General features: G+C 43.3%; 1 protein-coding gene across 8 annotated transcripts in view; it reads right to left on the reverse strand.

Annotated features, from left to right (window-relative positions):
- ARID1B (AT-rich interaction domain 1B) overlaps positions 1-26,128 on the reverse strand; it is a 327,980-nt gene that overhangs the window by 48,996 nt on the left and 252,856 nt on the right. For 5 of the 8 annotated variants that reach the window (XM_084262562.1, XM_084262563.1, XM_084262566.1 and 2 more), the window contains 2 exons: positions 18,138-18,317; positions 11,472-11,799 (listed from right to left, as the gene is read on the reverse strand). In XM_084262562.1, the coding sequence (XP_084118688.1) occupies positions 11,472-11,799; positions 18,138-18,317 (508 nt within the window). Of the gene's footprint in view, positions 1-9,314; positions 9,444-11,471; positions 11,800-18,137; positions 18,318-26,128 lie in introns of all 8 variants that reach the window. The other 3 variants (XM_084262561.1, XM_084262560.1, XM_084262559.1) reach the window with 1 other exon arrangement.

Consider the following 26,128-nt stretch of genomic DNA (forward strand, 5'->3'; position numbering starts at 1 on the left):
ATGCATTGTAGCACCTCAGGGGAGTAATTTGTGTAAACATTTTAAAAGGAACATTTTTTTTTTTTAATGCTGACACACTGCTAAGGTGGCTACTTGATTACAAACTGTGAAAATGACTGCGTTAGGCTGCACTCACAAATCACAGTGTACTGACCAAATTGCCCTGTGCTTATCTGTGCCAGGTCTGCAGCACGACAATATTTCCTCTCTCTTTTAAATGTCAAAGTATGATTTGGGGGGTTGTTATTTAAACACACTGACCTGCACAATAACCAGAAGTACTTTATTTAAATCTGTCTTGAGCTGGGACTAGCCTTAAGCGCCTATAATCTGTCATACTTTGACACCAAATGGGTTATTATAATGAGAGTAATTCAGGAGTGAGTCCCGTGAATGCTTTCTCCCTGGAGAATTTACACATAAACGTGCATGCAGATACATATGCTCTTTTGTTATGGATTTTCCTTCCTGCTACATTACAGCCTTCCTTGGCAAAGTGAAACCGTTCCTGTCGTCAGGGGATATGGGAGAACTGGGGAAAGGAGAAGAGATCAAGGATAAAATAAACCCCAATATTGTTGACCTCACTCTGAGCAGACGTTCTTCGGTGCGTCAGCACTGTTAGCAAAGGCCAAGACACACAGAATCTGAGCATTGGCATGAGCAGCTATAAGAAGGCATTAAAGGCCTCTGCCGGGTGAATCGAGCTAACAAATTTAACCTCGCTGTGCCTGAAAGCTCAGTACGCCCCTCTCCTCAGCTGCTACTACCAGTGTGCTAGCGGGGACTTGCATTTCCTCCTCTGTTCAGCAGGGAAGCTCAGCACTCACAATAACAAAGTTTTAAGGAAGCAGACACAAAACTGGCGCTGTGACAGGTGTTAGGTCGGCCACAAGAGTTTTTCCACTTTCCAGGTTAGAAGGAAAAAGGAAACGTTATGCTCGTGTGTGTGCACGTGTGGCAAGGGGAGGGCAGAGCTCTGGAGGCACCGACACTGACAGAGCACAAGGAAACATAAATGACACATGTGCACTGGGTACTCTGTGTGTGTTGTGTGTCCAGAGACATCAGGCGCCCAGAACCAACACTAAACTACGCTGCCCAACGACCGGGCCTAAACGGCACTGCTAAAATGGGGAATCATTTTCTAGCATCATAGTTACATGATCACCTTGTAATCCACTGCAGTCTGACCGAACGCACTGCCTGTTTTCTTCAGCTGGCTGATCTAAAGATTATTGTATAGGATACTTTTTGGAAGAATAACAGAAATAGCCTTTCTAAATATATATTTTTTCCTCTGATTACGCAAATGTGCCTTCAGCATCATCACCATTACTTAGATTTCACCAAGGAACAATCAAGGAGGGAGAAGAAACTTAAAGATTAGTTGTTCCTACCAGGGTGATTCAATGCTCAGCCCCTCAGAAAAGCAGCCACAAACTCTTACTGTTTATTTACATGCTATTGCCATCACATCAGCCATTTTTCCCATGAAAGCATCTGCCTGAAGGGCTACCTACTCAGTAGTCATTCGAAGCCAAATGAAACGGAGGAATGTCACAGCACATCAAACATTGGAAGAGCAACATAAAAGGCACATGTAGTTCATGAGAATTACTTCTAGTAACAACACAACCACACAACATCTGCACCGCTGAATGCGTGCTGAGATCAGAACACATCTCCCTGTCCCATTTTACAGAAAACAAAATCCGAGGAAGAGAGACAAGATTAGTAATGGTCTAAAATATGACCAGAAGAATAATGAAGTAGTTGAATACAGTGAGGAAAACATAGCACAAGCCTGTAGAACAATGATTCTTAACTTCATTTGATCCTAATGATTAAGAATGTGAGACTAAAAAACATAAAGGATATTTAGTGAAATAGTTTTTTCCTCAGGTTTTTGGGGTGGGGATTTTTGGGTTGGTTTTTTTAGGTTTTTTGTTAGGTTGCAGCTATTTAATTTTACTTTTATAAAACTCCTTTTGTATTATTTGGTCTGAATTTCATTGTGACCTCAGCATCTGGTCACCAGTCTTCAAACCCACAGGGATTCCCTGAAATTGCCTTTATGGTGCAGCATTCTTACAAGTGCAGCGAGACCTCTGCATCTGAATTTATTTGCACAAGAACAAACCCAGCCCTTCGTACTCACTGCAACCTGTACTGGGTGAATACAAGATAATGCTGCGTGACGGAAAACACAGGACTACTGAAAGGCAGCCCAAGTCAAATGGCTGTAATCCCATCGAAGCTCTGCTCTTAGTGACCCCTGCCTACTCTGCTGACAACGTGGATTTAAACAGCAGCTCTAGAAGCAGCTGCTTGCACACTGTCCCCATCAGACATAATCCCAGAGCACTAAAAGGAGATACATTTCTTAGCCCGAGTGGAGCATGTGATGGGTACAAGAGGGCTGCTGCAATCTGTCCAGCAAGCAGGAGCATGCATGAGCTGCGTATGCAGCGAAAAAAGAAGTTTGCCCTGTATGGCATGACGCAGCCCATCTGAACCGGAATGCCAAGAAGGGTGATCTAGCCTGGTGTGACTCGGTATCAGAATGGGAATGACTCATATGACTTTCTCACTATGCACCTTCTATTTTTGTGCACATTTATAAATAGCTGTCTTAAAAAGTCGGAAGGCCCTATGAACTCTCTCCCAGAATGATTGCTTGAAAGTGGGTGAGAGTCTGTTCCCAGCACACAAACAGCCAGGAGGTCACCAAAGCATGGTGCTAAAAACCTACAGGAAGCTAATGACACACATCATGTGTTGCACTAATTCAATTCCCTCTGATGCGGCCCTGCCTTGAGAAAGACTTGACCTCTGAGCTCCCTCCTCCTCCACCTGGGGCGGTGAACCTCCTGCTGCCTCTCACCACCTTCTTACGATGTTCAGTCACATCCCCGTGCAGTTTGCGAGCACCGCTGCAGCTCCACAGGCTCACTCTGCTGGCAACCAACTGCAAACCTAATAAAATCCTGATCGCTTCATGCCAGCTCCTCAGTGCATCTTTTCATAGCAGAATGTCCTCTGGCTGACAGCGCGCTGAACGCAGCCGTGCCCGTGCAGCAGCATGGCGAGGGAGTTCTCCAAAGGGATTTCCCACCAGACACGTTTTCACTTACCTATCTTTGCCCAATAGACTGGAGCTGCTACGTGTTTATCAATATTATTACTACCACTACTACCATCAGTCTCGGCACTCTGGCACTCCAGACAGTTTCACAAGAGCAATGTGGTGTGTATGTCAGCAGGCCTTCAGCTGGCTCTTTTTCTCATCTTCGGCTCAAAAGGTGCCTGAAACCTCCTGTGACAACTGCAAGAGGTATGTAATGTGGTAGTGAAACTGCTGGCCACTGTTAAAAACATCGTATTGCTGTTATGTTACCATTTAATATGGTTACTTGTATGTCCAGCTAGAATCGATGCTCACATCTGAACACCATCAGTAAGGCAAAGGGATCTTCCCACTCATATTTCCCCAAGTAGTATTGCTAAAAGAAATAAAATAATCCTTTAATATTCTCTCAACTATCACCACTGTAAAACAACCTAAACGAGCTCTAAAACCCGAAACCCTCCATTTTTCTGTTTTTCTCTTTCCACCACAAAAACCTTAGGCTGTTCAATCACAGCCTTGCACTTGCACAATGTATGTGCCAAATCACACAGAGCAGCTATCTTCACGAGTCCTGTTAAACAGATGGCTATTCTCCTGGTTTTTGGTTTGGTTCGTGGGGGTTTTTTGCCTTTTTTTTCCCCCCAGCCAGTGCTGTGATTTAAACTGGTAGATCTTGTGGATAATAATAGGCAAAAAGACAAACAGTGTGAATTCCAGTTTCCTTTTGGGTGGCCAAAAAGAGTACTCCATCTAAAGTCCTCACTTATTCTTTACTTCTACACAATAACAATTAACAAAGTACTGCATTCTAATGTCCTCAAGATCAGCTTTTGAAGTACAGAATTTCTACAAAACATCCACGTCTGAGGCAGAATGTTAAAACTACACAGAGTCCAACACTGCAATTCGGTTTAAAAATAATTAGTACTACCACAGAGAGCAACAGCTCTCCTAAATAACCAAGTCAAGTAAGAAATAATCCTGACATCATCACAATCAAATCAGAAGTGCCTCTAAGACAACTGAAAATTCTCATTCATGACTCCGAAAATCCCCCTTCCTTCCCGACACACTCCTGCTTTCACACTTTAAGAATGGTTACTCTCTGAAGGAGGGAAGGAGTAGGACTCTTGAGGTCTGTGGTTAATCTCTAATGGCATGAGCAGCATACAGCAGTCTACATGATTGATGAGTAACCAAAAAGGAAAAAAACATCTTCCCAAATCACTGGTTGCCTGCACGAGCTCTGCAGCACAGTGACATCCATGGCTCCAAAATGATGGATTTACCTTTTAGCAAAACAAAATTCCAGATAAAAAATATATTTCTTTTGGTCTCCCACAAGAAATGGCTTTGGTTAGCTCAGCATGTAAAGTTTCTTCCAATCCTTACACAATTTTATCAGCAATTTTGAGCTGATGTACAAAATGCATCTCCATTTAAAAAAAATAATCACAAAAGGGTGATTTCCAGCTCTCCCTTTACTATAATAAATACACACAAGCTAATTTGTACTTCAGCCCTCCTCAGACACTGTAAGAAAAAGCCATATATGGCTGTGCTTAGCAAAGTAAAGCACGAGGAAAGGAAGTGCCCTTTCAAAAAGAGAAAATAAAAAATCAGCTTGATATAAATGACTCTCATGAAAAGGGAAGAAGCATGGGTCCTTTGGAAGAAAAAAATAGGTCGATACTGGTTAATAGCTCCCTTAGAAATTACAGTTACAGTAAGCATTAGCATTTGGACTTGAACCCTGCAAATCACACAGAAACTTGGCTTCGGGAGCAAATATTCCACCCGTCACTGAACGGCCGCCAGCCTCAGGTGGAGCGAGCACAGCAGCTACTCCCAGTTCCCAGCAGCATTACTAACCAACACGCAGCTTCAGGGACTGAATGTAGGGCCTGGGTATCCAGGCACCAACACAGAGCAAAGCGGAACCCCTTTCAGGGAGATCCATTGGGCTCCCTCTGAAGGAAATCCGATGTCTGGGGGTAGAGGGGAAATGTGACCAGCTGCCTTGAGAACGCCCCGACTTTGAACAGGAGCCATTCCTTCCCAGTGGCTGAACGTTAAAGAAAAGGCCCGGCAGAAAAAGCCTTTCTGCTGGGGGCTTATTTCAAAGGCGACAGATAAGGTACCCGGCACTGGCTCCAATTACAGCTACCATTCCTGTCTCAGCCCAGTTTACATCGGGGATTTCACAGCTGGCAGCCTTTCATCCAGGGGTAGCCTGGTTTGAATAAGCAAAGAAACCTGAATGAGTACTTAACCTTCCTGCACTCCGCTGCACTTCCCAGCAGAGAAGAACAGCATCTCCAAGCTTAAGGGGAAAAGGGAAAACAATGGAAAATATATAATCTCTCCAGGGATTAAAGACGGTTAAGTTTTACTGTAGCACTTCAAGCCTTCCTGCTACATAACCGCAGCTTTTTAAATCACAATTAGAATTTTAAACCCAAGTTTCAAGATCAAAAGGGCCAGACTGGAAATTACCGCACAGAAACTGACAGGCTCTAGGATGTAAAACACCTAAAAGTGTCCTGGTTTTTATTTATATTATTATTCTTTTTAAAAAATTTATTCCCCATTTCCGTCTCGTTCTTTTTCCTTTTGACATTTTAATGCACCATGTCCATTACTATATTTCCTCACCAGTACCTTCTAGTCCATCAGCAGCGCTGCATTACCCTGCTGTTGGAGAAAATAATACGGAAAAAGTGCTTTGCTGGCACCAGCGACACGGGGTATGAATTATACATAGAGAGCAGGGGAGAACTGCTGATGGAAGGGTAGCCTGCCCACCTGTGCGCAGGCGTGCCTGTGCGGGTGTGCACAGTGAAAGAGTTACAGTTGGTGTGAATGAGTTGGAGGTGTGCAACAGGAACTCTCTGAGATCAGTGCAGCTCTTAAAGATCGGGTTTAGGACTCAACAAAAACTTACCTAAATTCTCCTGGCCTCGCCACGATGAGGCTGCAGTTTCTGAACAGCTGCTAAGCAGTTTAGGTCCAGAACCACATTCCAAAGTGCCTAAAAGTTTGTCAAAAAAACTCCACAACGCTGTGGACAATGATGTAAACATCCACCTCAATTTAGCAACCCAGTGACCAGGATTTAAATCGGACAGAAGCTGCAAATAGCTAAGCTGGATCCCTATTCCTCAGTTTAATAAACTACTACGTCTAAATCGTCTCTTCTAAAATCAATGACACTGAATTCTGAATTCCTTCAATCTATAAAAGAAATTGCTTTAATTTACAAAATTGCAACATGCAATCCCGAGAACTGTATTAAGGCACACAGAGGTCAAAGGCTCTGCTTCAAAGATGGGATTGCTCCTCATGTAGGCACATCGAAACTCATTTTACAGTAGTTAGTTCAGGTATTGATAACTGCAGCCGCACCAGCAAAAGGCTCATTTTAGCATCCACTTGGATGCGGATCTTACAGCCAGATTGGACTGGATTGTGTCTTCCTAAGGCAGCACTGTGAGGAGGGTGTAAGACAGCTATTCTGCAGCTACGTTTTCACCCCTCCGTACGCTAGTGTCACACCTTCAACTGCTGAGAAGACACGCTCAGAATCCCACTCGCTGCTAACAGGAGAGATGCTGAAAGTGATGATGAAAAGCATCCAGTTCCAAAAACATCTGTTGACTTCAGGTGTCAACCTAACAATCAATTTCCAAAAGTGTGTACTGGGCTCTTACTGCAGGAAACGAAAGCCCGCAGGCAGTGAATGCATAGTCCTGAAAAGTTTCAAGTTGGCCACTGACTAACTGAGGAACATAAAACTGGCTGGTACTAGAGGATGCTGGCTAAATTTGCCACCTTTCACATCAACAGGGAAAATGTCAATTGATTTGCTTAAAATTGTTTGCTTTTACTAAAGACTTACAGGTCTGTACATGTATAAATACTCACCTATCACTCTAAATACTCTAGGATATATCTAATACAAATATTGTAAGAACTAAGGTGTGATAAAAGACTTAATTATTTGAAGCCACTCAGTTATCAGAGGGCTCTGCTGGGTCCTAACCTCCAGGAGCAGAACCAGTCCTTGAGGTCTCAGCCAAAACTAGCCAAAGTTATGAAAAGTCTTGCCTTGGAGTTTGGTGGATATATTAGATCTTCAACATACAGTCCTTATCAGTCAATGGGTGTGCTGAGACCAAGACATTTAAAAAGGAAATCAGTGTTTTGCAGTTTTTTTATACTGCCTTCCTGAAAATGAGGGGAACTACTATATAGGGTATTAGAGAGCTATTTGGCATTGCCTGCTGTAAACTCTTAGCTGGACCAAGCTTAAATATCCTGGGTAGCGTGAAACTACAGATACTGCTGGTTCAATGAAGAGGTCTTATAAACACCTTTCTTTAGCCTGACATGCTAGATACCATTTGGGAAAGGCTGGCCTGCGTGCAAAAGGCAGACTGGCATACTGTAAGCTTTTAGGTTACAGAGGAGGTATTATGTAGCTGTAAAAATTGATCTGGGTTTAACATAGAGCAGGCTTCAAAGAGAGGTCAAAGGCTGATTCACATGGTGTAAAACTACTATCTTCCACAGCCATCATTTTTATTTATATGATTTTATCTTCTCTAATTGAAAGGGCGGTGGTCTGCACCCAGGATGATACCTGGGTACAACCGGCTGACACTCAGATCTCCATCATCCAGCCCTGGTAAACAAACATTGATTTTCTGCCCCAGTGGAAGTGATTTTATTCTGATGCGTGCCATTTAAATTCATTTTACACAGTTGCTTAGTGTGGCTTGGCAAGGCAGAGGCAAAACAGCCTTCTCTATCTAAATGAGACTCCTGAGCTGGTGGAGGATAGATCCTGAGGATTAACAGCTCAAGATAAATTTATCTCCTGTATTGATACTTGGCTACTGATTCAACAAGTTGACCTTGACAGGGATCACAACCAACTTGTACAGAAATACTGCTGTGTACCATGACTCTGACACAAACATCTCATCTTCTTCCGAATTCTAAATAGAGGGGTCTATTTTATAGTGATAAAAATCCAACAATTTTTGAACCTCACAGATGAATCTTATAAACTCAAGACATTCAAAGAAGCAGAATGTACACTATGCATACCCACTTTCATACCCACATGGCACTTTGATATATACCAGTGGATGTCTTTGCAGGCAGAAGAAATGGTCTGGTGAGAGTGCTCTTCCATTTCACCCATTTTTGCTTTCTGAGCAGCAGAACCAGTAGACTGATGTTGCATTTTTTTTGTTTTGCTTTGTACTTTTTCATATGCACATGTACGAATGATGCTATTAAGGAAAAGAAAAACCAACCCACAAACCCAAGAAGCAAAAGCAGCTACAGAAAACTGGTAATTAAAACTTGTTAATAACCACGAAGGCAGCAGTAATTTGGCTGTTAACAGTAACAACTGAAATAACATGATGGCAGGGTAAGTCCATGAAACTTGAATCTCAGGTGAAGCTGGACTTGGTTGTGAGGCATTGTAGATAATTTCTCCCAGTGCTGCAGTTTGTGACAGAGTTACAGAAGTCACAGTGCAAAGGACTCTGGTATGAAAACGCAGTTGCATTTCAGGTGAATGCTTTGTGCTAGATACTCACTGCTCCTAGAAACTGTTCCAGTGGCTAACTGAAATTTTTCAGCCACATGCACGCTAAACTACAGTGGAATAAAAGTTTTTTGAAAATCCCATTAAGAAACCCTATCACCATCACTTCTCAGAAGGGGGTCATACTTTGGGGGTTGCAGCTCACTGCCCAGTCAGCAATGACAATACCACCACCAAGTGAAGAAAATGAGGTTGTACAGAACCTCTGTGAGATAAGAATATCAACAATGAGGGTAAAAAGGCAATGGCTGGGTCAGGGGGAGAAGAGAGCTTGTTTCTTTGCAGTCATGAGGTTCTTCATCTCCCTCCCAGGCACAAGGAAATGGAGCTGTGCCATAGGCCATGCAGGTGTGTGAGGGTGACATGCAAATTTTCATCAGACTGACACGGTGGCATTAGCAAAAAGAAAACAAAAACCTGAGATCCCTTCTGTGCTGCAAGTATTTGTGTATCTTTCACATGACTTTTATGTTCCTTCAGCTGCCAGATGGCATGTTCATAAATATTAAAAAAAAATGCCAAGATCCCACAGCACGTCCAGTTTACACTGCTGCCTACCCGTACTGGTCAGGCTGGTGCATCAGGGGAGCCTGAGCGGTGCCATATTTGGGGTGCTGTGAAGAAAACATGGGGCGTCCGCCAGCCCCAGACTGGCTGGGATGAGCAGGGGACCTAACGTATGGTGGCCTAAGGCAGAGCACAAGAAGAGCCTCTTTGGATTTGCTCTGTATCACAGATGTGAGTCCCTGTCAAGAACATCCCTTCCATATGCAGGGACAGAGGACTTGCAGGAACAGCCGAAAGCCATTACGCTTTCTCCCCTGGAGCTGGCTTGGGATCAAAGAAGAAAACAGTGTGCTCGAAACCCCCTGGCATCAGAGGGGTGTGACAGGTTTCATTCAATTTGCAGTTTACAAATAGCCCCCCTTTGCCAGCATTTGCAATAGAGATTTGATGACTGCATAGCCCTTCCGCAGGTGCTGCACCCCTAGAAGGGGCAACCTGTGATGCAAAGGCTCTGAAACGGTGCAGTTGTGCCCAGGCAAAGCTGACAACCAAAAGCAGTTTTAAAAACTGACTTGGAGGAAGGTGTGAGATAGGAGCAGTGCTCACTTAACCTAGTCTTGGATCCAACACCACACACACTATGCCCAAAGTGTACGCTGAATCACAACCAAATATTTTCTGCTTAACACCAAGTCCTTTCTTGCTGCAAAGACCAAGAAACATGAGCTTTTCCTTTCATTATGTGATGATATAGATGGTGTTGTTCCTGCAGCTGCAGCGATGGCCCATTTATTCCTTCGTGTCTGACCTATCAGCTGATAGCCCAAACCAGACAGATAGAGGCAGACTTTTGTAAATCCTACTAGACAGGCCTGTTAAACCAACCAAGGGACTGCTGGGTCACAGACACCTGCTGGAGCACCATCTGTTTTAAGGGAGTGGGGTTCCATTATACTGAACCAGAACATTAAGTATGCTGAATTTACAGTTACTGTTTTTAAAGTTTGCTGTTGCTTATCACTAGAAGCCACCTGCCTACCAAACTCACAAAACAAGAAATCAATGGATACAGGGACATACTAGCTTCCTATTTCCAGTTTTACACTGTGACCTGGAATTTGAGTGGCCCTCATGCCCTGAAACACTGGTCCTGAATGATAGAGACTGTATGCATCTATGTGTGTCTGTGTATGCATATGCAGAAATAAATGCAAAGTGCTCAATACACACACACAAACATGCTCACCAGAACAGCACAACCAGCTTCGTGTAATTCTCAAAAACTATGGAACTTCTTGTAACAGAAAAAGGTAGTAAATACACCAGGAGTTATTTGAGTTCAGAGAAATGTGGAAATTACTTCATCTGAAAAATTTCTCAGAAAATATTCACTGCAAGCATTCAGGCATCTTAAGAATAACCACAGACAGAAAAATGTCCTTGCCAGAATCCATGCACAACCAGCAATGTGCAGTTATGCTGCCCCGAAGGGGAGACAAAAAGACAGATGATGGCTCCAACCTCTGCTATCCTGTTTGCAGGTTCTCTCTCACGGACGCCTAAGTGGCAGTTATCAATTCCAGTTAACTACAGATTGCTTTTATGCCTCCTTCTGCCTTTCCTCTCCAGCAGCTTCCCTCAGCTTGCCCCGCTCTCCCCCTCCGCATGCCTGCCTAGGAACAAGAACATCCCATAGAAGAGAACTGCCATCAGCAGTGCTGCTCACAACGTGGGCAGTGAATGCAAAAGTTGATGGGCAGCTTCATAAACCTCCTTGCTCCCTGGCAGAGGCAAGCTGCCAAGGACCTGTTGGCCCTCTGTCTACTGGAGATAAAAAATACGTATCCAGCTAATCAATTTTAAGTTGCAAAGGGCTTGTTTTCCACTCCTAATGTCACTGCAACCCTGTGGGTTTTCCTAATGCCTACAGTGCCAAGAACCAAACTGGAAGTGGCTGCCATCTCCGTTGTCACAGCTGCTTTTTGAGGGTAACTCAAACATACGGTAACATGCTTTCCCCTTACGTTCAAGGGAAAGTATTCTTCCCACACACCCCTACCCCTCTGCACATTACCCCCCCACCCCGAGGTAAGGGCACAGGCAGAACACGTATAAATGCATATGCATACACCTATACAGTGCCAGTACTTCAGACATGACAAGAAAAACATTCCTACTCATTTAAACTCCTTTCACCTGGGCGCATACCTGCTCTGAGCGGAGTTTGCAGCAGCCTGCATCACTGCAGCAGCCGCCTCCTGTGCCTTACGGTTCACAGTTGGCATGGGTGGGCCCATCCCGGGGCCTCCCTGCTGAGACATGCCAGGAGAATTGGGGGTCATACTGCTCATGTTTCCAGGAAATGGTCTGCTCTGCATCCCAGCTGATGGCATCCGTCCCAGGGGCATGGTACCGCAAGGCTGGCTTGGCCCCTGTCCATGCATCTGACTGTTGGCATTTATACCCATGCCAGGTCCTGGGCCACTGTAACTTGTGTTGGGCACGCCGCTGTATGTTGGTGGTCTGGAGTAGTTTCCTGAACAAAATGATAAAAAGCACAGAACAAAACATTAAATATTTCTATTCAGGAAGTTAGCAGCCCCAGAACTTACACATGTGAACTGAAGTGAATCACACTGTCCTCCTAGTCAGAACAACTTTTCCACCATGAGGGCAGACAAGCAGCGGAACAATCGGCACAAGGAGGTTGTGCAGCTCCTAGAGGCACGAGTAACCTGCTCTGATCTTTATATTTTACCCCGATTTGAATACAAGGTCAGCCAAGAACAACTCCTGAGCACCCTTCCCACCAGAATGATCCTGTGAACTTGATTTTCATGTTACCCTCAAACATTTTTTTTCAAATGTATGTCATGGGATAACAGCAAATGCAGAAAAGCACGGCCTCCAGAGGGTTAACAACATAGCACAGAATACAAAATAGCCTTATGCAGTAAGGAGATACATAGCATGTAAGAAACCCATTACATAAGCTCAAGGGAGAATCTTATTTTTTTAATTTCATGTTCTCATTCTTTATCTTTCTGCAATTTCAGCAACAGGCTATTCTCACTGCCTTCTTGCTCCTAACCATTCTGCCCATTTGTGTCTGCTTTGGCAAGGACCAGCGAGGACGGCTGCCGGGCCCCAAGGAACATTCCCGCTCCCTCCTGCCCTACCCTGCCTTCCTGGTAAGTTCAGAGTCTGTCTGTGCTAACAGAAGGGGTGGTATCTTACAACACACCTTCCCTGGGAAAGTTAGTAGTACAAGAGTAATCAGCAATAGCACAAAGATGCTAATAGAAATAGGAGCCTTTTGAAGGATGGTATGAAAACCTGGCTGACCACAATCTACATTGTCACTGGAGCAAACTGCTCCACTTACAGCAGCTGAACTCATTCGAGTACTGATTTTTCCATCATACTGAAAGCCCAAGAATAAGCAAATGTACAGCATCCCGTGCTACAGAAACAAACCTAAATACATGAGAAAATGGGGGGACGGGGGGGATGGTAAAAATTTGATAGAAAAGTATTTTGGGAAGCAGATCACATTACACTACTTCAGTCATGAGTTCTGACTTGTCCTTATTTCCATCTCATCCAGAATAGTGGAAATGCGACCCGTTCCCTCCCTGTGGGATGCTGCAGAGCTGAGTTTCCTGACTACTCTCAGATATTCCCACGCTCGTTCAAAGGCAGCAGCCCTTGGACTCTTCCTCTGAACGTGGAGATCAGCCACATCTCTCTTCAGGCCTCAGCTACCAGGCAGAGGAGTCAGTGGCACGCAACTCCCGTTTATATTTAAAATAAATATATTCATCCATCATTTGAATGCACACATAATTAATTCATACGCTCCTGCTGCTCTGCTTTGGCTAATCCTCCCCTGCTCCCCACCCGATAACTGACTCACTCTGGTACAAGTTCTGCTCAGCAAGAAGGCGCTAGACCTACGCTTCCCAAGGCAACGGAGCCACAATTCCCTTGGGTTTTAGAAACCAACTTTCTGCCTGGGGGTATTCACAGAAGGATCCCCAATATGTGGTTCAACAGAGATGAAGGTCTCCAGGTTCAGCTTTATGCTGACTTCAGGCTGCCCCATCACTTCTCTTCCTCTAGACTGGGCTGCTGGCAGCTGCTATTTTCTGTTCAGTGAGCCCGCACCCCGAGCCACAGTTCTGGTTGCTGAGACCTGCTTAAGCCACACTTCTGATCCAGCCTAAGTGACTGCAAACTGAAGAGTTCACTAGTTTCCCACTGCTCTGCTCAGTGCCACGTGGTGTAACTCACAACTCGGATGTCGCTCTGGTGTTCCAGTCGCTCTGTGCAAGGAAAACGTAACGTGGCAAGAGGGTGCACACGTGCACCCCACGATTACACACACCAGGTAACACATCTTATGTATGCACTAAGGCTGCTTCCCAAAGCGAAGCAAATTCCCTCCCTAGACTAGCAGACCTGATATCCATAATCACTGGGAGCTACTGTCAGTCCAATTTACATAAAGCCAATTTGTTTTGTCAGTTAGGGTCTAGGAAGAAGGGTTCAGCAGTGTGCTTGGAGGAGCAAACATCAATGCTAAATACTAGTGCTGTTTTGATGCTATTTTCAATCGGGACAAAAAAAATCTCTTCTTTCATGTTTTGGCTTCTCCAATGTAAGCACAACACAGGAAAACCAGTGGGATCTTCTCCATAAAAATATGTGGCTCGGTTAAAATAGCTCCTAATCATTCATCTCCAGGGATACATGTCCAAGTGCAGGGGGAAGCGGTATCTTTACCGTAAGGAAAACATGCTTCAGTATTTTTTCCATGTTTCCCCCTGCCCTCCCCAAAGAACTTCCTCAATACCTCAAGTACTAGCTATTCTTATACCTTTCCCAGACCACAACAAAAAAGGCAAAATAAAAGCCAAACAAAATAGAAGAGGAATTGCCAGGAATGAGGAGTGCAATCTTATTTCCATGTTTCTCTAATAGATTAGTAATTTGTTGGCAGTGGCTTTGACAGAAAACAGATGGATGCAGCATTAAACACAATGAATGCAGCAGATGCTAGGCCAGCCCACATCAGCTGGACGTGTCAGGCAGCCAAGTCCAAGAGCCCACACTTTTCAAGTGGGTACAAGCCTGGCAACAGCGGCTGTGCGATACTACGGAACAGCTCCTCCCCTCCGTATCCGGGTTTCTGATTCCAACTCCCCCTTGGCAGAGTAGAACTGTACCCAGAGGGACCACGTCTCAAATGCACGAGAAAAAACCAAAGCAGTAACTGGAATCAGGAAGAAAAGACTAAGTGTAATGAAGATAAAATATATTTAAAAAACCATACTAATAACCTGCCAAAGGCAGATGTTCATACTGTTGCAGCTCTGGTCTGCCTTGTCCAGATTTGCTGAACAAACTGCTCTGCTATCTTGCCATTTCTAGGCAAGCTGAAAAGAGGAAACTTTTGACAACTACCTGTTAGTTTTGCTCTCTGCCCTAGACACAGGTCAAATTAAAAATACTAAAAATATTAAAACAGCATCTTAAAGTCATTTTAGAAATGTTTACATGTGCACTTAACCATCAAGTTTTTCTTGTACAGACAATTTAAATGTATTGTTCTGAATTCCTCTGAAACTGTTTTACCTAGGAGACTTCAGGAGATCGAGCTGACATTTAAGTTTTAACTCCACAAGCTGTTGCCTATGTGGGTCTGGATTCTGAGGTCCAGACTCTCGAGATACTCAGGGCATCTCATGCTTAAGATGCTACCATTTTAATTAAAATCTAGGATTAAAATCAATGGGAGCTAGACAGCAAAGTGCTGTTATGAAACGAATCCAACATTAAAGGTTACTATGCATAAATACTCGACCCCCACTACTTTACCATGAACAAGAAGGGGCTTAACTTTCTGTGTTCTGGGGTTGTGGTTCAAACATACTCAGTAGTGGTTTCTCTCTTTGTTATACCCAAACAGAAGAGTTCTGCTGCTGAACTGAGTAGGAAAAGTTATGGAGGTGGGATGCATTTCTGCCATGTTTTACTGATCCACAGGAAGCTCTTCTCTGCCACAGTCTTAAAAACACCAACTGACTCCAGCATCCAACTGTTTTCCAGAGTGCACTAAAGGGACATTTTGCTGTGGCAGCAGTTTGATACTCAGGTCACAGACCAGAGCTTCATTAGCCCCCGAGCTAGATGTTGTCCAAATACAAGCCAAAGAGACTGTCTCTTTCAGTAACGACTTCCATTCTCACCCTGCGTTTGTAACTCTTGAGGACAGGAAATGCTAGGATTTAATACAAAATCAATCTTCTCTATTGCGTGCTCCTGTGTTGTATCACAGACATGCACAAGTATGGAGCCAAAGCCGAGGGGGTTTTTAATTATTTTTGTAGGAAATGGTTTCACAGGATTGGAGGAGGTCCCCAGTACGGAATTACTTCCTGGGAAAAAACATTCTACTCTTATTATAGATCTAAGTGTCATGTAAACACATGAAAACCAAAATAAATCAACTGTACGCATGAAACGGATCATTCTGCTCTCATGAACTGGGGGTTAATTCCTTGAACCAAAACTTACTGGTGCAATCTTCACTAGCGTGAGCAATTCTACTACAGAAGGACACTAGCCTCGAGCAGTAGTTTTCAGGACAGCACAGAGTGAAATCTAGCATTCAAACGAAAAACTTAACATCACAGAATGCTGGAACACCTATAAAAAAACAGAAGCCGTCCTGTTGAACTCAGCCTAAGCTTCAGAATATCCTGAGGAAGGCCTATGTGACCAAAACAAAGCAAGCAAGTAAAATCCTCAAGAAGTATTTTGGTTTAATAATTTCAGAACTCAGTTGCAACCCAGGTAATTTTTAATATATTTGTTATTTTGGCAATAAAAAGCAAATGGGGTAACATTACTATGCATTCATCATTGCTGGCATATAATTGTGCTTTGTAAGAGGGTATGTTAAGAGATGCAATTACAGATTACTTTCATTAAAAATGAAAAATGGTATAAAAAACCTTAAATCCAGGTAAAAACATGAGTTTGAAATATCACCATCTTTATTCCTGGATTTTATTAATGGTCACATTAGCCTTGTGAAAAAGTAGTGTTCTCCTGCTCTATTTGTCACCTGTAGAGCTGAAAGTCTGCAGGGCCCTAATTTTATGATGACCAGTGCGCGGGATCACCGGTGCTCTCCAAGAGCTGGCAGAAGAACAGGCTTTTCATCCATCACACTATTCACCAGGCCCTTCTGCAACGGCCTGTTAATGACAATGATGCTCATTTTCTTCCTGCCCCTCAAGTTCACTTTTTAATAGCCGTTTCTTCCTGACCGCGACCCATAAAATCATTACATAGGCACTTTCATCTAGAGAGGGAGGAAAAGAACTGCTGAACTCAAGCAAAAAAGAAAGTAGTATTCGGCGTGTTACTTAAATGCATTGATTTAGTACAAAAACCTTTCCATTCAATCAGTGTGGATGGCTAATGTTTTACTGCACTTGACACCCACTATTCCCATGGTTCGGAATCTCAGCAGCAGCAGTACAGCTGGAAGTCGGGATAGCACATCATAAATCCACTGGATTTTTACCAGTTAAGCTAGTTGCTCACTGTGCAGATAAAAATAAGCACTTGGACAGCATTTTATGGCCACAAAATGCTTTCCAAATAAAAGGAAAGCACCAGTCAACCGGAGTTAGGTAATTAATCTTCACACATGGCTATAAGGCATTACTAGCCCCATTTTACAGTTATGGAAAGCGAAGCAGAGAAATGAATTTACTTGCCTAAGTTGAAAGATGGTATAAAAGGCAGAGCCAAAATTAGAAACTGGGAAATCTTGGCTAGTAGCCCCATGCTCAAAGCACTACAACAAATGCAACCCAGAGCTGAAACAGAAAGGAACACCGTGCAGGGCAGCAAGGCTCCCTGCAAACAAACACCAGAACTGGTTCTCAGAAACTCCGGAGACTAAAACAGCCTCTCTTGCTAGCATGGGCAAGCCACCGAGCTCCTGCACAACTTCCCATCGCTGGCTCCAGTCCTTTTTGAGGATTTTAAGTAGGAAAGCAACATTAGGAAGTGCTGAAATAGGAAAGCTTCTTTATGTACCTCTAAAGAAGATAATGCCCCTTATATATTCTGTGGCTGACTTCAAGTTCATCAACCCCCTGAAGAGATGCATACTTTATAAAGGTTATCCATTAAAGCCAAAACAATAGACAAGTTCAAGGTTGTACATGGTGAATGTCCAGGGGCAGAAACTGTGTATTCTATTTTTGTTTTATTCCTCCAACAATTCTGTCAAACAAGCAAAAGAAAAGGAACTGCCTCTTTCAGTCTGAAGGGTTAGTTAAGATTCACAAACCGTATGCATTAGAGCTCAATATTATATTCCCACAGTAGCCACTGTATTATTATGCTCATTAGAAGACTTTAACCCTCACAGTCACCACGCAATTTCAGATTGGCCTTGGGATTCCATCTAAGAAAAGAAGTTCTATTTTGGGATCAGTGTTGTGACCTTTATTCCATGCTTGGTCAAACGTGGCCTCGTTGCAGAGATGACATGCTTGGGCTCCTAAACAACGGTCCCGGCAATGCAGCAGATTAATTTCATTTCCTGGCACAATTTAAGGCCATTATTTGTATACAGAGAAAGGTGCTAAGAAAAAAAATCAGTTTCTTTCACAAGGTGCACTTCCACCTCTGAGTGACAGTTTTGTCTGCTTAAGTTTTTTGGGGAAAGGTGTTGTGTATGTGTGGTGGTGGTTTTTTTTAAGAAAACACATACCTACCTACATGAGATACATATTGTATAGATATATACACAAAAACTATCATGTGTGTTACCAGCAAGCATTTTACCTTGTGGTCCATACTGGCTCATCTGAGGCCCATAAGTACCACTTGAATTACTCTGCTGGAAGCTACCGATTCCAGGATGCACCTGGCCTCCAGGTGAGGGGTGTGGTGACATGGAAGGTCCAGTTTGCTGAGGTCCATACTGTGACATTTGGGGGTTCCTCTGAATGCCTGCCATAAAACCTGAAGGGAAAAAAGCACCGAAGCAAAAATTAATCTTCAGGCAACTGTTCTTAATTTAAGAGATCTTTGACATTTAAAAAAACCAAAGCCAACCCTCTTCAGTTATTTTCAGACTGAAGATATCCAGAAAACTGTTGCTGATCACATGAACAGAAACAAATGCATCTCCAAGTCAACAAAGCTGTCTCAACAACCAAAACCTGTACAAAGAGTCAAAAACTTTCACTTGGTAAAAGAAAGACAAGACAGTCCTCCTTAGTTACAAAAGGCTACTGATTTTAAAATTAAAATAAACCTTGGGGGGTTTGCAATTATCTGCATTACCTAATAAGTAGTAGGAAATTTGCCTGATGACTTATGCTGCCTAACTTTCAGCACTGCAAGTACTCCTATGGCCAGCCAGAAAGGAAAAGCTGGTTTTGTGTGTCTTTGTGCTCTAGGTCCTTATTCTGGTCCTTCCCCAGCATAGTTGTATTGCATTCTCTCCTTTTACCCCTTTAGTAAATGTACCAATGAATCCCAATTTAATTTAAGGTCCAAAAGCTGCACCAAGAGACCTAATGAAATTCTATAAAATCTAGAAGCTTCATATAAAGGAACAGAACTAAGCCCATTAAATGGGAGGAGGGGTTTGTTGCAGGGTTTTTAAAGTTTTCATGAACTGGGAAAAATCCTGCAGTCCCAGCCATGAAATGTCTATGCAGGGATGCTGGGTGTCTAACATTCTGCCCTGAAAGGTTTTAGTGCTGCTTTCAGTGTTGGAGAGGATACGCTGATGAGTCAGGAAGGTCTGATTTTTCCAGGAAATTAGCTGCCTTTTTTTTGGAGAGGCGGGGAGTTGGGGGTGTCTTCTGCTTGTATATTAAATCTGATCTTCCATTTCTCTGGGGTAAAACCCAAGGAAAGGACAGTGTTCGTCCCAGAGTGTTGCAGCCCAGCTGGGTGACCAATGCACATCTGCATTTTAGCTCATTCAGCAACTACTTCAGGCAGCCCATGCTTCCAGGCCACAGCGAACTGAAGCATTGTTTAAGGAAGGTGCCTCTCACCTCTGTTCATTTTAGTGGTGTTTGTGTGGGAAGGTGTGAAGTCAAAAGCCAGGAGACACCTTGCCTGGCAGCATTAATGACACCTTTCTGTACTTTAGGGAGGGAACGGAAGGAAGGTAAAAGCAGAGCCCCCAGACAAGTAGGTGGACAACTAGAAGCTGCTGAAGTGAATATCAGAAAAAGAAAAGAGAAAAGGTGAAGGAGGGGCAAAGACAAGTTGTGCCGACAGATGGAAGTGGGTGACAGGAGGAGGAAGGTGTGAGGACAACTGTCCCAAAGGGTTGGGGTGTCCTCCCACTGGTTAGCATCACACAAATGTTACAGAGATCCCACGCTCGGTGCTCAGTTAATGAAGAGAGGTCATTTTTCCTGAGCCACATACAGAGACATGACCAAACTTGTAACTAAAAACACTGAGGTGCTATATGGCTCCCACGACAGGGTGGCTCAGGCTGTAGGGACCACAGCCCCAGGAAGCATGTCCTGCACTCAAACGACTGAGTTTCTCATCCTAAGGCTGCGGTTAGTGTCACGGCAGGTGACACTGGGTGAATGACCTTCCCGCCTTTCTGTGGGCCAGCCGCCCTGCTCGTACACCGGTGACCAAGTGCAGTACGAAAGGGGACAGTATCCACATTGTAGAAATGAGAGGGGGTGAACTGGACTTGGCGAGTCCAAATACAGGTTTTTGAACCCTCCACAAACCTTTGCTCGCTACCACACTTATCCCTCCACTGTCAGAGACAAGCTCAATGCTGCAGATCACAAGGAGAACATCCAGGAGCTGGGAGGATCCTGCACCCCCTTGTACCCAGTTCTTCTGTGCTATGAACAGCCCAGCCCATAACACGCTAAAACTCTTCACACCTGCGAGGTCTGGCAGAGTACATGCAATTTCCCTGATCTTTAATTCATGCAAGCTCCGAGACAGGGGTTTGATTGCACCCAAACTGTGAAGTCAAGGCCCGTCGCCCGCTCTGGGCCTGACCGGACCACACGCACTGGCATGCAGCACGGCAAAGAACGGAGGGCAAAATGGAGGCTTGGGAACTCGTTTGTACTGGCTGGAAAACTTCATGCTTAGGCAAAGGGACCTTCACCACTTAGCTCTATTTTGCAACTGACCCCCTTGATTTCTGAAATCATTCCACTCTGCGCACAAATCTTATTACAAAGCCTCTGCCTCCTGCCGACAGTGCTGTAACTAATTCAGAAACCTAATACAATCGTACGTCTGTATGAAATAAATGCCCACATTCCCGACACACACACACCATATATATCACACTCTTGGGATCCATTTAAATGAAAAATTTTGTACTGGTCACACAAAGTTTTTTATAATAAAGACAGTGAAGTTACTCCTGTATCTAGTATAGAAGTGAGGGTTTTCTGCTCACCGTGGGCCTTTTAATCTAGACAAGGTAACTTTCCCAACATTGTGCTCGTGATAAAGGTTTTTCACCCCAGTTGTTATCGTGGGCAGTACTTCTCTTAACACCACAAGGATGGATGACACATTGAAAAGCTATCGTTTCTACGGGTTGTAGTGATTTCCAGTAGTGATGCAGACAGACTGCTGGTTGTTGAATCTAATGGAGAATGTGGACTAATACCTAATGGAGAACATGGACTAATATCTAATGGAGAACATCCATTTTAGCCAGCTCTGCTGCTGTCAGAAGGACTCCTGAAGGGACTAGAGTAATAAGTGAAATAAATGTTTCCACTCAAATGACCTCTTCTTCAGGAAACTTCTCCTAATCTGTTTCTGATGCTGTGGAGTGGACTGCACGGTTATGTGTACAGTCATAATTGAAACACACCAGGACCATTCCTTGGCCAGAAGAGCAGTCCAGAATGCCTCTGTCCACCCAGATGAACTCCCACACTCAATCCTGGTAGTCTTACCAGTCCCTTGTGCTGCCTCACCCATGCCCTGGGCTATGTTCAGGGAGCAGCCACAGGCATTGGCCAAAACCATGCCATGCAACATGCCAGTAATTCAATAGCAGAGATAACCATGTGATACTACTCAAATTCATCTTCTGGCCTTAATTTACAGAGATGCTGATTAACACAACAAGAATGAACAGACTCCTTAACAACTTTTGAAATGAGGCACGAGTTTCATCATCCCAAAGGGTGTGAGATGCCTCTCAAATGAGCTTGGCTTTGCTACCTTCTCTTGAGCATGGACAGGTAAGGAATTAAGGAAAAGGAAGCCTGAAACTCAGGAGGAATATTTGTGCCATGTTAGCATCTATCACTGACTACAGGGTACGTTGAAGCATGGCCTTAAATTAGGACATTTCAACTACAGATGTGATGTGGAGAAGGTGGCAAGATCAGGTCCTTACTGTGATCTGGGTTCCATTCCAAGGAAGATTTTATCCTCATCTGCCTCTGTGAGAGCCCAGTGAACATTCAGAGATCAAACTCAGTGCGCAAGTGTGAATTGTTTCAAATATGTGCAGAAAGCTCAGATGGTCTTAAGAGAGAAAAGGGGTTCTTGGCCAAGATGTTAACATTCTTGCATCATAAAGAGAAAACAACATCAATTCTAGAAATCTTATCAGAAATGAAAGGGAGCAGCTGGCATACATTCATTTTTCCTTATTTACACACATTTTCCCTAGTGTTCAACTTCATTTTATAACCGATACAAAAAGAAATACATTTTCTTTCCAGAAAATTAGATCTAAGATAAAGTTTGCTTTTGTAAAGAAGGGAAGTAGGATTACATTAGAGCTGCACTGGGGAAGAGGCGGTGGAGCGATTAAACAGCCAGACTGCATCTGACATGTCAGCCCCTGTGACGACGAGGTGGGCTTTTTGTCTTTTAAATAAACTGCTAGGAAACAGCTATGAGTTAAGACTTTAAAAACTGCAAGGGCAACATGCTCATCCAAGAACAAATCTCCTCCCTTCCCTTAATATTAGCGATAAAAGAGGTGCAGATGACGCTTTACTTGCCATCACAAGAAGAGATTGCTTACTGAAAAAAACACTTGAGTGGATTTTGGCAAACTAAGCTATTTCAGGAGCAGCTGAATAAAGTGAGCCTGCCAGAAGTATTCTCTTCCTTTTTAGTTATTTTTTGTACTACTTTTATGTACCTGAAGAATGGTTGCCTTTATTAAAACCCAGTTTACAAACTGAAGACTCATCTTTTCATTTTTTAGTCCTCAATGAAACATTAGCATACTATAACACTTAGCACACCATATCTGTATTAAAGTATGTTTGCATGTTCAAATGGACTGTATACATGGGGTTTAACAACAGCCAGGTAGCAGCATGATTTCTTCTTTCTTTTTAGCAAAATATAGAGGAAAAAATATCAAGTGGGTAATGCTTATGAGAGCAGTGTTTCTGCTCTGTTGATAAAGGAAAAGATAAAAACGAAACTTCTGTTTTCCTATACAGTGCTAACACCTGGTAATGTGCATCATACAGCTAATAGCATTTATGATGCCTTTGTAAAAACATTTAAAATCTTGTTTTTCCCTTTTGCATATGTATACACAAAACCAGATAAACAACAGTAAATTACTAAAGCTTCATGAAATTAGGTGCTAAGGTTGTCTTAATTACATTTGTACACTGACCAATACAAAATCATCTGTTTATTGAATCCTATGTCCTTAGCACTAACCATGAAAAACACCCACCAAATGTGCTGGAGGTTGCTGTAAAACCTGAAACGAATTCTTTCAATATTTTAGTCTTGGCCTGAATACAAAAAAAAGAAAAAAAAAACAATCCAAAACCCTTTCCAGGAACACAAAAGCCCAAACATAAACGTAGTGACTGCAAAGAGACAAGTTATTGCACGTCGGCTGATGGACAGCAACTGTCTACTGGCACACACTTAACCCATGGTCAATGAGAGGTCTTTCGATTTAGCCAGGGGTAGTGCATTGATTTTCCTGAATGAATTAATCCTGCAAACATGTGGAACACTTACTCATTTTAAGCTCAGGAAAACTTTGGAGTTCACAGCAATAGCAGGTCAGCATTAAATTACACATTTGATAAATAAAAAATGAGGAAAGAGACAACTTGCAGCAGTACTTTGTAAAAAAGAACTTGTGTAAGAAAAAAGCCACACCGGGCTATGGCCCTTTCCGGAGAGGAATGCTCAGTGACAGAGAGAGGGACCAAAACCACCAAGGAACCCTTCCCAGCAAGGAATGAGGAAGTTCCCCTTGTTCATGGACAGAGACTAAGGAAGGGGCTAGACAGGCCTTTTGCTCTGAAAATCGTGGAATAAGAAAAGCAGAAACAGATTGGTTGCCTTCATTAATCATCAAATAATTAGAGAAAAATAACAAAATTATCTGTTTGCAAATCAAGCTCAAGAGATTAAGTATGTGCAAAGAGAGATTTTCCACTACCTATAAAGGAAAAACCTGTGTGTGTGGGATTTCCACCCCTGGGGGCGGGAATCACAGAGATTTCCAGTGCTTGGTATGTTAGCAAGGCACTGGCCAGCACCCTTGAGAAAAAAAGAGCAAATATTTGCACACCCACGACAGTTTTTTGGCAGACTTTTGGGCTGCATTCACTGTATCAAGGTTTTCACCAGAGAATACAGCAGAACTGAGACAGATCTAAAGCGGCGACTCCCAGATGTAGCTCGTCCATGGGTAAACAACTGAGAGACAGAGGCGGCGGGGCAAAGCTGAGCCCAGGGAAACCACTGTTCTGGTGCAGTGGCAAGCCGCCAGCATGGCAGCATGCTCAGGGAGATCATAGTTAGGCCAAAATGCTCCCCTAGCCCACCTGTCTCAGATGGAGAGCACAGGTCACAAAGTCTTTGGACTGATGAAGCACATCTGGGTTTCTGGCCATCTAAATGTGCCCAATAAGCACCACAGAGCTCTATGAGGAAACATCCAACACAACAAGATTCATGCATTAATGAAGTGTTTTAGTAAGTGAAAGAGTACATTACTCTCACATAAGCCTGACATACCAGGACTCTAAGCATGTAACTGGTTTGTCTGCACAGACTGATGGTGGTACTGGAACAAACATCTTCAAATAGTGTGGTGAAATGTGGAGATGAGCAGCTTAGAGGCTGGAGGAGCTAAGAAAATACCTTTGTGCCATTGCTCATGGGGACACATCACTACCTGGCCACAAACTACATAATGTCACTGAAGAAGAATGGCATGGTACCTCCTAAAGGGCTACTTAAAATATACATTAAAAAAAGACATGGTGAGAAAGAGTTAGATACTGGGAAAAATATAAGCAGACAAGAGTTTTATACTAGTCAAAACAAATAGAAGCAATGAAGAAACTGGAGAAGGTTTGACCCACGTACCAGAATACAACCCAAATAAATCAAGAGAAACCATGTGGGTGGCATAAGAAAACTGGCCTCTAGAGCAAGCAGGCACAAGATTTCTTTACATTCAACATAATGCACTTTCCTCAGCTCTTATTCTCACTTCCCAGAAGCCAGCACTACTAAAACATGCCCAGCTGGACTGGTGACAGCACATATGAAACCTCCGTTTGTCACACACGGAACATGCAAGTTAGTAATATACACTACGGGGTGATGGGTTGGTGAGCACGAGTAGACTGGCTTGCAGTATAAACATCTAATTTAGATGACGCAGATACTAATTGGCAATGTTCCTGTACAGTTATAGGCAGGTTAAAAAAAAAGTAATAAATCAAATAAATAAACCACCTTCACAAACAGATGGCAAAACCCATTCTGATCCATACTCTGCCCAGCTACATTACAGCACTGCAACAATACGGTATCTTTGAATGGTGCTGGCATGAACCTGCTAGATGTGTCCTGAGCAGCAGCAATGACGTGGCATATCTCTAGTTGGAACGGTCCCATAAGCATTATCAAGTCCAACTCCCTGCTCCTCATAGGACTACCTGAAAATAAACCATATTACTAAGAGTATCATCCAGGTGGTCTTTGACAGGCTTGGTGCTATGACCATTTCCCTGGGGATACTGTTCCAGTGATTGACCACCCTCTCAGTGAAGCACCTTTTCCTAATATCCAATCTGAACTTCTCTTGATGCTGTTCCATTCCATTTCCTCATGTCCTATCACTGGTTCCCAGAGAGAGATCAGCATCGCCCCTCTGCTACAGAAGTTGTAGACTGTAATGAGGTCACCATTCTGCTGTTTCTTCTCCAAGGCGAACAAAATGAGTGACCTCAGACACTCCTCACATGTCTTTCCCTTGAAGCCTTTCATCATGGTCACCCTTCTCTGGACACACTCAGACTGTTAGTTTGATGTCCTCCTTATACTGAGGCACTGGAAGCTGGTATTGAACACAACAGACCTTTGTTAATGTCCCTGGTACTGAGCAAACACTTCTGCTGACATGCAGCTTGGGTAACTAAGAATCGCAGCACGAAAAAGTGTGTTGAGACCATGGATGCGTGAGAAATTAAGAGGCTTATTCTTTAGCCTGTAACAAGAAGGCTAATAATCTTCTTGATAAGTTTGTTACTCATGTAGAAGTTAAAAAAAGATTTTTGAAGTCCTCATTTCTTTCTGCAACAACAATCTGTCTTAAAATCATCCCACTGAGTTTTCAGGAGAATGTTCCTTACTGTTTCCCCATCAACCATGAAAAAAAGAATTATCGGATTTCTACACAGCTTTTTCTTTGGCCCACGTTAAACCTGCCATCATCTTCCAAGTGCATCAGGTTCCAAAGAAAATCATCAGAAGTTCTCTGGGCCATGGTCACAGTGAAATCGTTT

Source organism: Gallinula chloropus, assembly GCF_964237585.1.
Source record: "Gallinula chloropus genome assembly, chromosome: 3".
Lineage (NCBI taxonomy): Eukaryota > Metazoa > Chordata > Aves > Gruiformes > Rallidae > Gallinula > Gallinula chloropus.